General features: G+C 48.6%; 2 protein-coding genes across 2 annotated transcripts; both read right to left on the bottom strand.

Annotated features, from left to right (window-relative positions):
• MAK16 (MAK16 homolog) lies at positions 1-3,066 on the bottom strand. The gene is made up of 10 exons (XM_048928187.1): positions 2,976-3,066; positions 2,630-2,679; positions 2,448-2,557; positions 2,267-2,331; positions 1,998-2,149; positions 1,616-1,670; positions 1,455-1,529; positions 1,136-1,246; positions 858-914; positions 1-582 (listed from the first exon to the last, which is right to left on the bottom strand). The coding sequence occupies exons 1-10, from the start codon at positions 2,988-2,990 to the stop codon at positions 394-396; spliced, it is 879 nt and encodes a 292-aa protein (XP_048784144.1). The 5' UTR covers positions 2,991-3,066; the 3' UTR covers positions 1-393.
• Positions 3,067-3,106: 40 nt separating this feature from the next.
• Positions 3,107-10,737, bottom strand: SLC18A1 (solute carrier family 18 member A1). The gene is made up of 16 exons (XM_048928191.1): positions 10,663-10,737; positions 9,561-9,737; positions 8,944-9,301; positions 8,630-8,688; positions 8,342-8,425; positions 8,167-8,259; positions 7,870-7,959; positions 7,046-7,089; positions 6,894-6,954; positions 6,698-6,793; positions 5,161-5,239; positions 5,030-5,081; positions 4,833-4,896; positions 4,637-4,756; positions 4,328-4,461; positions 3,107-4,123 (listed from the first exon to the last, which is right to left on the bottom strand). The coding sequence occupies exons 2-16, from the start codon at positions 9,682-9,684 to the stop codon at positions 4,010-4,012; spliced, it is 1,572 nt and encodes a 523-aa protein (XP_048784148.1). The 5' UTR covers positions 9,685-9,737; positions 10,663-10,737; the 3' UTR covers positions 3,107-4,009.
• Between the last annotated feature and the right edge of the window lie 2,327 nt (positions 10,738-13,064).

Here is a 13,064-nt window from a genome sequence, read left to right as displayed (position 1 = left end):
TTACTTTGTCCTTCTCCTCTTTTGTCTCATACATCCCTCAAACAAGGTTTGCTTCAGTGCTCTCCTAGCCCCAAGCAGGCTTCTCCAGCTTCAGAACAAAGCAGCATTGTCTCCAGTCCAGGTTCTTTTGTGGAGCAGTCCTTGCTGAGCCTCATGTGGTTGTACAGAAGTTGGGGTCTTAAAACTACACTTTATACAACATTTGTACAGACTTGCTGCAATTGCCTGGGCTTAGGACAGAAATCCTCATCTCCTTTTAAAAAAAAAAATTATTAAGCTACAATATTGAAAAAGCAATTTTTGATAATCCTGTTTGAAGTGGTGAAAGCTGCAGTAGTTCTAATGGACACATCTGGTGTTGTCATTCAGCAAAAAAATGCAAGTTCAGGAGAGTCAGGACACTTTTGTTTTGGTGGCTGGCTCTGTTTCTTCCTCATACTCTATTTCAATGTAAGGGCGTTTTCTTCTGGTCGGTCCTTTCAAAGGAGTTTTCCCCTTAGATTTGGAGCGAGATGCTTTCTTCTCTGTTTCTTCCTCATCTTCCTGCTCCTCTTCACTACTTGTCTCTAACTTATCCATGTCCTGAGGAAGGAAAAGAATCAGAGCACACTGTACAACTAAGCCTCCACTTCCTGCAAAATTATCTTGTGTATCCAATTCCATTTTATAATTCCTGGCTCCCAGCTGTCTAGCCAGAGCAACTAGGCCGTGGTGGACACAGTGCAGTCCTCCAACTGAATCATTATATCCCACAAATGTGATTTACTGGCTCTTATCCCATCACCAGAGCCCCCAGGCCAGCAGAGATTACTTTCAAACAGTTTAGCTTGACAGTTTATCCCTGCTGCTTCGCTTACCTCAAAGTCGCTGAGGTCACTGTCATCTGCTTCCACAAACTCTCTTTTATCTTTGTCCTGTAGGAAACAAAGTCAGAAATGGGCTGAGAAATACCCCATCACAATTCACAGTGTAGCAGCCAAAAAGACCATGACCTGCCTATGTTTTTTTCTGTATTCACCTCTCCTAATCTGTTCCCCTCCCTTGGCACTAACACTGAACACTCAGTCTGCAAGTGAATTAGAGCTGTTGCATCTCAAGGGAGGGTTAGCTGTGATGCTCTGGTTGAAAGCATTACCTCATCATCATCTTCTTCCTTTTCCATGTCAGACTCGCTCTCACTTTCTGCATCCTGCTGCTGTAGGGCTTTGTCAAAAGCATGAATGGGGAAGTTGTAAATGTCTCCATACTGAAAAGAAAACAACAACAACAAAAAATACTTTCTATAAGCCCAGGGGGAAGCAGGCATTGGTAGCAGAGTCATCTGAGGCCTGTACAGTTATACCATACCAGGCTGAAATAGGCATTCCTGAAGAATGAGGAGCTCAGCATCTTGGGAAAGGACTGAGGCAGTAGAAGCAGTTATACTGCTGTGTTCTGAAGGCAGTGACTCTTACCATATCCTGCTTCAGTCTCTCCAGCAATTCCTTCTCAATGGCATTATCTAGCTGAGCAGCAATGAGGGCTTTCTCCTAAGAGAGAAAAAAAGGACCTGTGTCAGTTCTCTCAAAGGCATGAGAAACAGAAGCAACAGACAGGAGATGACAAGAGTCATTACCTCTCTCCTCTTCTCTCGCCTTTCAATCTTTCTGCTTAATGGAACAATCTTCCTCCTGCAGGGAACAAGAGCTGCTTAATGAACCTTTCAGCGTCTTGTGTAGCAGATGGGCAAATGCTTGCTCAGAACAACAACCAGCAGCTGCATCATTAGAAATGCGGGTGTAACAAGTTTAGGTGCATCTATCTATGCATATTAAGATGCTGTTACATCAGTTTAAAGCTGGTTCATTTAGAAGCTGGCCAAAGGCAGCAGGAAAGCAGCACACACTGCAGGTGCAGTGGAGCCAGGAAAGGGCTCTGCACACAGCCTGTGGCAGCAGCTCAGTGCACAGGCAACAGCCTTAAGTCAAACCAACACAATCACTCTTGGTGTCACTTACTGTCTCTTTAGAGTCAGCTTCCGGATGCGGATGAGGTACTGAGTGATCTTGGTGAACCGCTGCTTGCATTTGTGTCGGATGAACCGTGGCCAGTAGATGAGATTCTCATCTATCTCCTCCAGTGCTTTCTCATAGTTCTTGCTCAGCAGGACCTGGGGAAAAGGGGAAGGGTGGAGTGAAGGGGACTTGGAAGGAGCTCGACTGCCCCCCACCTGTAGGTACATGATGGTGGAATGTGCTTGGTTAGCAGTCTGCTCTCATCAACTCACCCGTTCCCACAGTCGACGGGGAAACGGAGCACGCTCTATGGTCTTCATGTACAGGTAACATCGGCCTATAGAGAAGAACATGACCCCACTGAGACCTGAGCATGGAGTGGGGCACAGAGCCAGGCCCCCAGGTTGCTCCCACAGGCCAAGGGCTGTGAGCAGAGGCTGTCCCAGCACTCACCCTTCTCCTCACGGATGGTTGCATACTGACTGTTGGCCAGCGGGCAGGAGGAGCGGTTGCACAGCCCGGTCAGGTTGTATTCATTGCGACAGAAGCTCTGGGTTTTGGTCCTGGAAGGGAGAGCTGTAAGATGGAGCTGTGCATTGCCTAAGCTCGCTACCCCTACATGCACACACACTCACCTGATCTTGTAGGAGCAGAACTGCTTGTTTCCGAGCGTGTCCCAGACAATCTGCAGGGACAAACCACAGGTCAGCAAGCACCCTAGGACCCCATAACCCCTCCAATCCCCGGAGCAAGCAAGGCTGTAACAGAGGGGACCCACACTGCAGGGAGAAGATGCAGCATAACCAAATCCCCTTTACGTTGCCCCAGCTCCTGCCTCTCGATCCAGCCGCCTCCACGTGTTATTTTCCCGCGGCTGAGAGGGACTGCCCGAGCCGGACGAACCGACCCAGCCCCAGGCTAGCCGCTAATTATCTGCGGCGGGGGCGGATAGAACGGAACCGAACCGCGCGGCGGACTCACGTCGTCCGAGTGCATGGTGGCGCCGAACCGCGCGGCCTAGAGCGCCGCCATCACCGGAAGGGGGCGGGGCATCCGGGAGGCGAGAGTCTCGCGTGAGTGTCGCGAGACTTCTTGCGAGGGTCTCGCGAGAGTTGCGGGGGGTGTCATGGCGGCGGTGTGAGGCGCGTTGGAGGGCTGCGGGAAGCGCTGCGCGGTGGGGTTCCGTCAGCTGGTGGCTGGGATGTTGCAAAAATGGACGTTAAATGGAGATACTCGTCGCGATTGGTTGGGATCGCAGACGTCCCATGACCTCATCTCAGCTAAAGGCGTCTGCGGTAACGCTCTGTCACTGTAATCACAGGTGAACGCAGTGACTGAAGCAGCGCCTAAAGGTTTAAAACTTTCAGCCTTATATTTAAGTGAATTTCTCAGGAGTCCTTCACGAATGGTAGAAGGGCAGTACAAGCAGCCCTCACGTGAATAGCACGTAAATAGAAAGCACAGTCTGTACCGAGACAACAACGAACTTTTAAAAACTGCCTTCAAGTGAGCATGGAGCACGTGAACAGGACAGAGCTGTTTTTATTGGATCCTGCTGATACAGAAAGGTTTTGTGCTGGGGATTACAGCAGAATTCTGGAGGAAGGGATGTCCTGAAGCTGCTGACTTCATTTTGGTTTTCTCTGGTGCTTTTCTTCCAAAAGTAATAAGCACTTAAAATACATTAACGAATGCAACTCGTGTGGGAGAGGTGTTGGTCTTATTCCTATTGCGTGGGCTGGCAGCCCAGGACAGCATGACATCATTCTCTACATTGTATGTTTTTTACATCTGAGGTGGATTTTGAGTGACCTTCCTGGATGTCACCCAGCAAAGGGGTGGCAGAGTTGGGCAGGAAGCTTCCAAGTGCATTTCCTGATGTAGATTGAGTGCCAGGAGAACAGCTGAACGTTCAGCCCATGTCCATCCTGTGCCTACAGGTCTTGGGTTATTCCTGGGTGCTGAGAGATACGTTGCTCTGTGAACTTAACATAGCAGGACATGCAGCCTTGCTGCTATTCCACATTTTCTGCCTCCACATCACTGTTGTCTGGGAGAGGGAAATCCCGCAGGGGCTTCTGAGCGGTGGAGCTTTTGGTTTGCATGGGGCATTCCTGGCTTAAAATTGCCTACATAAAGGAGAGAAGCGATGTTTTAGTAAAAGTGGCCATTAATTTTAATAATAAATGGAAGCTTTACTAGCTTTAGAGAAAGCCCAGGGAATACAAGCTGTGAATTAGGAGGATCCAGTCCCTGGCTAATTTATCCTAATTCCTTCCACATATCTCTGGATTATCAAGCTCCTATACTTTAGGGCAGTAAAGTACACTCACTATCTTCTCCTCTTTAGCAGGAGGGCTTCTCAAGAACCAGCAGAGAGGAGCATAAGCAATGTTGGTAACTCCAATGATGACCATCAGCCAGGGAAACCCAATAGCTCGTACAATCGCACCTCCTGTTGAGGGACCTGCACATTTAAATATGAACAAAGGCTCAGGAGGCAGGAAAAGAGCAAAAGGTGCTCTTCCACTTTGGAAGGGATCGAAAGCCTGCAATGGCTGTGCTACAGACTCAGTGCCAGTTGCTGCCATTGGACACTGGGTGGAGGAAAGCATTGAGAACAACACCCCACAGGTCCATACCAATTGCAAAGCCCATGCAGAAGGCAACATCTGCAATGGCATAGACATTGCCATAGACAGAGATGTGGCGAAGGTCCACGAGGTAACCCATAATAGGCATCATGGAGGAGTCCACCATTCCTGCTCGGAGCAAGCATGAGATCATGAGGTACTTTTCTCAAGGCAGTGCTGGGAATTGTACAGGCTGACCACTTACCTATGGCGAAGCCAAGCCCACCATTTGGGCCAATCAGCCCATAAATATTTTTTGCCAGGGGCACCTTAGAGAGGAAAGAGAGAAGGTGTGAATGAGGCCAGAAGAGCTTCAAGGTGAGGAGGCACAACATAGTTCTGTGAAACAGATCTGTGGTGCAATTCCCTGAGCAGGTCTTAGAGCTGCCCTGAGGTACTCACACAGAGCAGACTGATCCCCACCACAGCCATGCCAATCAGGGAGCATAGCCACCTGCAACGAGGGTAGCAGAGGGTGATTCCTTCAGTGTGTGCAAGCAGGATCCTTGCTGAGGCCACTGCTATTCACTTACCGGCCTATTTTATTAGCCAGGAGCCCAAAGAGATTGGTGCCAATGAGGTAAGATATGCTGGCCGGAAGGAATGCCATCCCTAGGGGAGAGAATAAGAGAGAGTGTGCAATCTCTCTGCAAATGCAGAGATCCAGCACACACAGAAGGTGTCTCTAGGCTCCATGTTGCTTCTCCTTGTCCTCTGTCACAGCCCCATTGCTCCTCTGTGAAGGCAGAGAGAGGCACAGAAAGTGAGTTTTCTTTCTGCAGGGTGAGAAACTGAGTCACCCAGATTTGAACCAGCTGCAGCCAACTGCAGAGCTTTCTGTGCCCATCCTTCTCTTCTTCCTTGTCCATCTTTCTCCCCTTGCCTTCTGCTTTTGGCTAAATAAAGAGGGATAAAACAGCTGCTTGAATGTAAAGCTTAGCAATCGTTATGAGTCAAAAGTCAATATTTGAACTGCTTGCTGATTTACCAGTTGTTTATTTTTAATATACTCTCCTGCTGACTATAGATAAAACGCATCAGCTATATTTCACTGAGACAACTTCCTCGTTGAGACACGCAGAATTATATTTAACTTTCTTTCTCCTCGTTGACAGCTACAGAACACTGTTCATTCTGCAGATTTAGTCCAAGCTCTTCTGTTTTATTTATTCATTTTCCTCAGAATTATGGAAGTGGGCAAACAAAAGCATACAAGTAATGAAGTTCTTTGTGTTTATGAGAGGTTTTTTAGTAGAGGGCTTTGGTTGAAGTGTATCTAAATGCAGACCACTCCCAAATCTTGGGTACAGTGCGTCTGAGGGTTTCTTGCTGCCAGCTTACTGCTCTCTCCCCATTTCTGGGTAACTCCAAAATTCCCTTTGATTTCAACAGTGACCAGAGCAGCTCTGAGTGCCCTGAGGTGCTTCCTTACATTCACCCACCTGTGTTCAATCACACAAATCACCCTGAGCTCTTACTGGGACGGATGCTGCTGCCTGACCAGGGAATAACTTGATTAGGAGGGTTATCTCAGCACTGCTGCTTCCAGATGGCAATTCAGTTTGGGTTCTAAGTGTTGCCTGGGGTGTCCCTCAGGTTATTTCCCAGCCAACTGGATTTTAGAACAATTAGTTTTTGTTTTTTATAGGGCAGTGCTATCTCCATATCGCATTTTCAAGGCAGCTGGTAGTTAGCACACACCATCTCTAAATGGCTGTGTTCTACTGAGAGCTGCCTCTGCAAAACCCAGCTGGCTGCTATGACTTCAGCCCAGCACGACACTGATCTACTCAGCCTTTCTTCCACCATTATTGCTGTAGTAGAGAGACTGATTCTATACCATTTTTTCAATAATAGTGAAAAGCACGTTGTATAGCTACCACCAAGGACATTTCCAAATGAAATTGGAGCAGCACACAGCCTGGCATCGCTCTGTAGGAATATGTTTTCTTCCTTTTAAGATGATATTAGAGATATTCAGCCCATCCCGCAGTGCCCAGCAGGAGCTGCTCTGACCAAACTGCATCAATCTGCTGCTGAGGAGTGAGGACTGCAAAGCGAAGCACCTACCAAGCTGCCATTTGGGGGAGCACATGGTTTGCATCATCCAGATGGGCAAGGTGGGCTCGAGCATGGCCACCCCCATGTTGGAGAAGCAGAGGGCTCCTGGTGGGGAGAAAATGGAAAAATATCTGTTTAAAGCTTCTCTTGCTGCTGTTTTGAATAGAAATAAGGAAATGGGGCAATGTGGGAACGCAGAGGTTACCTGCAGCCACCAGCACGTAGGGGTCCCGCAGCAGGGTGAGCACTGGTGTGCCTCTGGTGCTCTGATTGAGATGGGGGTTTAGGGAGCTGCAGGTGGGGGTCCGAGCCACCCCTCACCTGCAGCATCTGCCCCAGCATTGCGCCCATGCTTACCTCAGGAGAGACCTTGGAGGGCTGCAGAATGCAAAGCTGCAAACCTGGCGGGGGAAAAGGGGGGGGTAACAGTGCTGTTAGTATTGCTCCAAGCTAAATTTCCCTGTGGTTTTCCTTCAGAGGGGCATCAATCGTTGGCTGAGCCCCAATGCTTTTAGGGTGTCATCCAGGGAGCTGTCAGCTGGGGGATTTCAAATGGGGCATAGCCAAAATGAGACATGGAAAAGAATGGGATGAATAAAACAACCTTCAAGCATAGGGAACCTACATTTCACTTTCCAAAGTCTCTTACATGCTCCATTAAAGATGTCTTACATTACATCTAGGCAAAGATGGTAACTGTGACTGTAATTTAATTAGCTTAATACTTCCCACTAAAAATGTGTGTTTCTGCTATCTGTAATTCTGAATGCTGTCGTGGCCTGAATCTGTAACACAGCTACAGAGAGAGAATAGGGATTGCCATTCATGGGCAACATCCCATTTCTTTGTATTATGATGAAGATGCTGCAGGCAGCACCACGTGTGCCTTCTGCAGAGAAATTCTGTTCAGAGAGCTTGACTGATGTGCTATTTGAGCCATTAAAGCAATCAAGGGGGTCATTAAGTAATGAGGGACTAATTCTTACTGTATTGCTATGTCACACGTCTGGTGGTGGGAAGCATATGGTTTAGCAATAACAGAGTAACTGATGCTGTATTAATTGTGAGAGCTCTGAGAAGTTATTTCTGAGATGGCTGCATTTCAGTCTTTCCATGTCCTCTGGTTTAATGGTTGGGTGAGTTGTTTGCTTTTGGATTGGGTTAACTATGTGGTCCCTCACCTCCATCCAGCAGGGCTAAGAATGCCAGGACCAGGAAGGGGGAGGCTTTCCCCACAAACTCATACATCACGCTGCCAAATGGGGCCCCGACTGCAAAGGAAAGGCTGTGTCACCATGCAGCAGGCAACTGGCTTTAGCCCAAACCCACGTCTAATGATGGACTATATTGGTGGAGCCGCTGGAAATGGATGGGGAGCAGAGACTGGGACCCCCCACCCTAGGGCTGCTCAGTAGCACCAAGCAGCAAAGCATGGGGATACTGTGGGTATGAAACCCCCGGCAGCCACAGGTCCTTACTCAGCACACCCAAGGCCAACCCTCCAAGAGCGATGCCCATGGCGTTGCCTCTCTCAAAGTCATCTGTGTAGATGCTGGCCAGCATGCCCAAGCCTGGGAGCAGAGAGAACCGAAAGTGATGACTGAACCCAGCTGGCATAAGGCTTCACAGCATGCAGTGATCCAACACGCTCACCTGCAACTGATGAGAAGGAGGAACCAACGCCTTGCAGAGCACGAGCGATGAACAGCAGCGTGTAGGTGCCAGAAAATGCAAACACTGCAGGAGGAGAAACACAGCACCCAGCAGAGCTGCACATCTAAAACCCTCTTAAGGTGCAGCAGCAACCACTTGTGCCCAGCTGAGTCCTTCCCTATCCCCAGCATCTCATGCATAGGGACAGAGCAGGTGGTTGTCTCCTTTGCTGCTTTCATTTTGGGACATCCTGCTGTGTGTGGAGGGCAAATCAGGGGTGGTACTCACTGAGCGTGGAGAGAAACATGATGACGAAACCAATGAACATGGGAATGTGGTATCCTATCCTGGAATGAGAGAAAAATATGTCTGGTAGAGCTGTGCCTATGTGCATTGAAATGTTCTGATGTGATGTTGAACAACAGGTGAGGCTTATTTTATAATGCAAGCTTGCAAACCATTTGTAGGCTCTTCAAAAAGGCAAAATTCATTCCTATTGTGGTGCTTGCACTCTTCTCCTTGCTATTCTCTCACCAGATCCCATCATTATGTGACTGCAGATCTTTGCCACTTGACTAGAACGCAGTAGATTGCAGACGTACCTGTTGGTCAGCAGCCCCACACTGGGGTTGACCAGGAGCTGGACGAGAGCCTTGGAGGCAAAGAGCAGCCCCACACGCATGTTCTCCTGCGTGAGGAATTCCTCACCCTGTGGGCAGCCATTGGGTGATGGGGAGCTCATAGGGGGATGCTGTGGGTGCCTGGCGCTGGTCCCTGTCTGCAGCTCCATAGTTCTGGGGGAGCCCAAGGTCATCGTGGTGCTGGTGTCAAAATAGGAGGACATGGGGGAGAAAGGAGGATCTTCGATGGCTGAGGGAGGTGACTCGGGTTGATGCGGGGCAGCAGAGCTGTTGGCACCTTCGTATTCTATTGTATAAAGGAAGGTGGGGATGATAGGCACTGGGAAAAAAGCCAAGGAGAGTGTTCATCAGTGGGTTTGCTTGAATTCGTGGCTCAGCATACATATGAACCGGATGGTGCTAGCTCGGAGTCGATGCTTGGACGCTCCTTCACCCATCCTTCCCCACACCTGTCCCCATTGCTGTCTCATTGCCTGTCCCCATTGCTCTTACCTTGCCTGTCCCCACACCCGTCCCCATCTCTGTCCCCAGCACGTGCTGACAGCTTTCTGCAGCCATCCCTGCAGCGCACGCCCTACCCACAACAGTCAGCAGCATGTTGTCCAGCAGCAGTGCGACGAACACCACCACCAGTGCCAGCCTCCGCGATGCCCGGCCCCGTGCCAGCCAGCTCTGGGACGTGGGGATGGCTGCTGGGAGCATTGCTGGGGCTTGGTCCCCTGCCTCTACTGTCAGGGCCAGTGATGTCCTGCAACCTTGGGAGAAGATGCTGTGGGTTAGCACTTCGCTCAGGTTCATGACTTCTTCTTATCCCCTACGTGAGCTGGGTGCCGTTCTGAGAAGCAGAGAGTTCAAGTTTTGCTCTCAAAGACTGCACTTTCATCCAGCTCACGTTTAATGCTGCAGTCAAGAGATGGAGGCTCCCCAGCCTTTTCCATTCTCTTGAGACATCTTGTCCCTACTGCAAACATCATCTCAGTCTTCCTTCGAAGACTCAAAGCATAAATCAAGCTGGTAGCTTATCTGTACTAATCTCTACATCTTGTATTCCATGTTTGTTCTTTGGAGGTTAAATTGGATCTCAAAGGAAATTTATTTCACTTTGCATGTCTTTTCATTTGACCTAATAGAAATGTCACAGCAACATGCAGGACTTAAAAGCCTAACGTACAGGATTAAGGTTGGGACTTGTTCAGTTATACTGAAATATCCATCAGAAGTCTGTACTGAGCCAACTTATCAGTTAGCATTTGGGTTCCTATGGCTTGTGGCTGCTTCAGCAATAAAGCAGCAACATGAGCAGAGTCTGAGCTACAGCTGCCTCCAACACTCCTGTGGTTTCCTGACATCCCAGGCAATGACATTTATCATTTTATTCCTGAAGAAAAAAGCAAAACCTCCAAACCCTGTATCATCTGATGTGAGTGCCATGCAAGTCACTAACTTGAAAAAGAGAGCGGGCTTCTCATCGTCCCCAAGCACCTCCAAGCAATAGCAAGGACCAAATAATATAATTAATGCAAGAAAATAGATATATTTATGTATAAATCACCAGGAAGAAGAAGTAAAGAAGCAAGGAAAATAAAGACAAGTAGGTTGAAGGTGCCCTGGATCTCAAGACCAAACCCCATCCCTCTCAGTGCAAACCTGTTGCACGTAGCACAGCGACAGAGCCCTTACCCCTGGACGCATCCCAGTGTGCAGAGCTGACAGCAGAGTGCTCAGAGCTGCTGCTCCCAGGGAATTTATTGCAGCTCTTATCAGGAGAGGGTACGAGCATCTGTCTCCCATGGAGATGTAGTTGCAGCCCTGCAGCTCCTCCTGCGTCAGAGCAGGACGGGGGGACGGGGGCTCCTTTCTGTGTGAGTCAGGATTTGATAGAATCATAGAATTGTTTGAGTTGAAAGGGATCTTTAAAGGCCATCTAGTCCAACCGCCCTGCAGTGAGCAGGGACACCCACAGCTCCATCAGGTGCTCAGAGCCCCATGCAGCCTGACTTTGGCTGTCTCCATTTTACACTGCTCTGGACAACCTGTTCCAGTGCTTCACCACCCTTATCATAAAAAAACCTTTTCCTTATATCTAATCTCTCTCCTCTTTTGGTTTGAAACTATTTCCTCTTGTCCTATCACAACAGACCCTGCTGAAGGGTCTGTCTCTTTGGCAAAGGCTGCACAGGGAGGTGATGGGGTCACCATGGAAGTGTTCAAGAACTGTGCGGATGTGGCACTGAGGGACGTGCTTAGTGGGCATGGTGGGATGGGTTGGGGTTGGACTTGATGATTTTAGTGTTCTTTTCCAACCTCAGCGATTCTTTTATTCTGTGGTTCCACGGTTCTGTGATTCTCTCTGCCACTGAAGCCATTTGCCTGGCTTCTGAGTGGCCAAAACCCTCTGAGTAACAAACACGAAGGCGGGAGCTGAAGTCTTTAAGTACATTTCATGAACTGAGAACTGAGCATGGAAATCACTTTCTGACCATCCGCAGAGCTCCGCTCCCACCTACCGGTGAGCTCAGACCCTCAGCCAGCACTGCTGGGAGCTCCAGCTCCTCCAGGGACTGGTGGGGATGGCCATCACTGCCACCTCCTCATCCCCACAGAGGTCAGGGCACCATCCCTTCGACAACCATAAGAGACTGCAATGCCATCCGTCTGCATTGGGAATGTTTGCTCATTTCTGCTTTGGAAGCATTTCCATTCATCCATCAGACTTTTTTTTTTTTTTTTTTCCGTTGACTTCTTTTTAACCATTTTTTCCTTTTTTAACCCCCCCTTTTTTTTTTAATTCATTTTTTAACCCACAACATCCAGTTCTCTTGGGCAGCTGCAGTGAGTGCCCACTTCAGGTTTTCCATCGCTCTCACAGCCCCCAGCGCTTCGTTCCTCCTCCAAACACACACAGCTCTGCAGTGGCTCCAGGGAAACACATCTCCCAGTATTTCAGTGTTAGCACAGGGAGAGATGGAACATGGTTTCTAGCATCAAATCCACCTTCCTGCTGAGCAGAGAGAGCAAACACCAGTGATTAAAATTTAACGTGTATGAGGAGAGAAATAATCCACGAGGAAACAGAAGTTGACACACTAATGGTTTCTTTGGGGGGCGGGGGTGAAAGGCAATTACAAATAACCCACTGGCTATTTTTTTAATTAAATTAAAGGTTTGATTTACTTTTTCCTCTTTCCTTTTTTTTCCACCTTTATTCCCATTTCTTCTCTTTTTTTTCCCCCATTTCCCATTTCTTTTTCTCTTATTTTTCTTCTTTTTCCTTTTTTCCCCCTTTTTTTTCCTTTTCCTTTTTTTCCCCTTTTTCTTTCTTCTTTTTTTTTCTTTTTCCTTTTTTCTTTTTTTTCCTTTTTCCTTTTTTCTTTTTTTCCTTTCTTTTTTTTCTTTTCTTTTTTTCTATTTTCTTTTCTTTTCCTTTTTTTTTGTTCTTTTTTTTTTCATTTTTTCCCCTTTCTACTTTTACCTATTTTCTTTTTATATTATTCCCTTTTTATTTTTCCTTTTCTTTTTTTTCCTTGACCCATTTCCTTTTTCTTTCTTTTTCATTTTATTTTTTTTTCTTCTACTTTTTCCCCTTCCCTTACCCGTTCCCTTGCCCTTATACTCCTGCCCCTTCACTTACCCTTGCCCTTATACTTGCCCTTGCCCCTACCCCTATCCCTTCCCCTACCCCTACCCCTACCCCTATCCCCCCCCCCCACCCCTACCCCTACCCCTATCCCTTCCCCTACCCCTATCCCTTCCCCTACCCCTATCCCTATCCCTTCCCCTCCCCCTATCCCCACCCCCATCCTTCCCCTTCCCCTCCCCCTATCCCTATCTGTATCCCTCCCCCTAACTGTACCCCTACCTCTACCCCTAGCCCTAGCCCTAGCCCTACCCCTATCCCTACCCCTACCCCTACCCCTACCCCTACCCCTATCCCTATCCCTATCCCTATCCCTATCCCTATCCCTATCCCTACCCCTACCCCTATCCCCACCCCCACCTTCCCTCCCTGCCCCCCCGCAGCACCCTGGCCAGCTCCCTCCCCTCCCCTACGATCCCCCCCGTGCGGGCGGGACGCGGCGGCT

The sequence above is a fragment of the Lagopus muta genome, chromosome 27 (assembly GCF_023343835.1).
Source record: "Lagopus muta isolate bLagMut1 chromosome 27, bLagMut1 primary, whole genome shotgun sequence".
In the NCBI taxonomy this organism is placed as follows: Eukaryota; Metazoa; Chordata; class Aves; order Galliformes; family Phasianidae; genus Lagopus; species Lagopus muta.
The sequence above is the reverse complement of the archived record's forward strand: the minus strand, read 5'-3'. Positions and strand labels throughout refer to the sequence as shown.

Excerpts from the sequence above, each read along its gene's own strand:
- MAK16 (XM_048928187.1), bottom strand. Across the intron at positions 2,558-2,629 it reads TTCTGCTCCTACAAGATCAG|GACCAAAACCCAGAGCTTCT; the intron begins GTGAGTGTGTGT and ends TCTCCCTTCCAG. Across the intron at positions 1,247-1,454 it reads AGAGACTGAAGCAGGATATG|TATGGAGACATTTACAACTT; the intron begins GTAAGAGTCACT and ends TTTTCTTTTCAG.
- SLC18A1 (XM_048928191.1), bottom strand. The coding sequence starts at position 9,684 with ATGCTCCCAGCAGCCATCCCCACGTCCCAGAGCTGGCTGGCACGGGGC. Across the intron at positions 8,260-8,341 it reads CTCCTTCTCATCAGTTGCAG|GCTTGGGCATGCTGGCCAGC; the intron begins GTGAGCGTGTTG and ends CTCTGCTCCCAG. Across the intron at positions 4,462-4,636 it reads CTGCATGGGCTTTGCAATTG|GTCCCTCAACAGGAGGTGCG; the intron begins GTATGGACCTGT and ends TTAAATGTGCAG.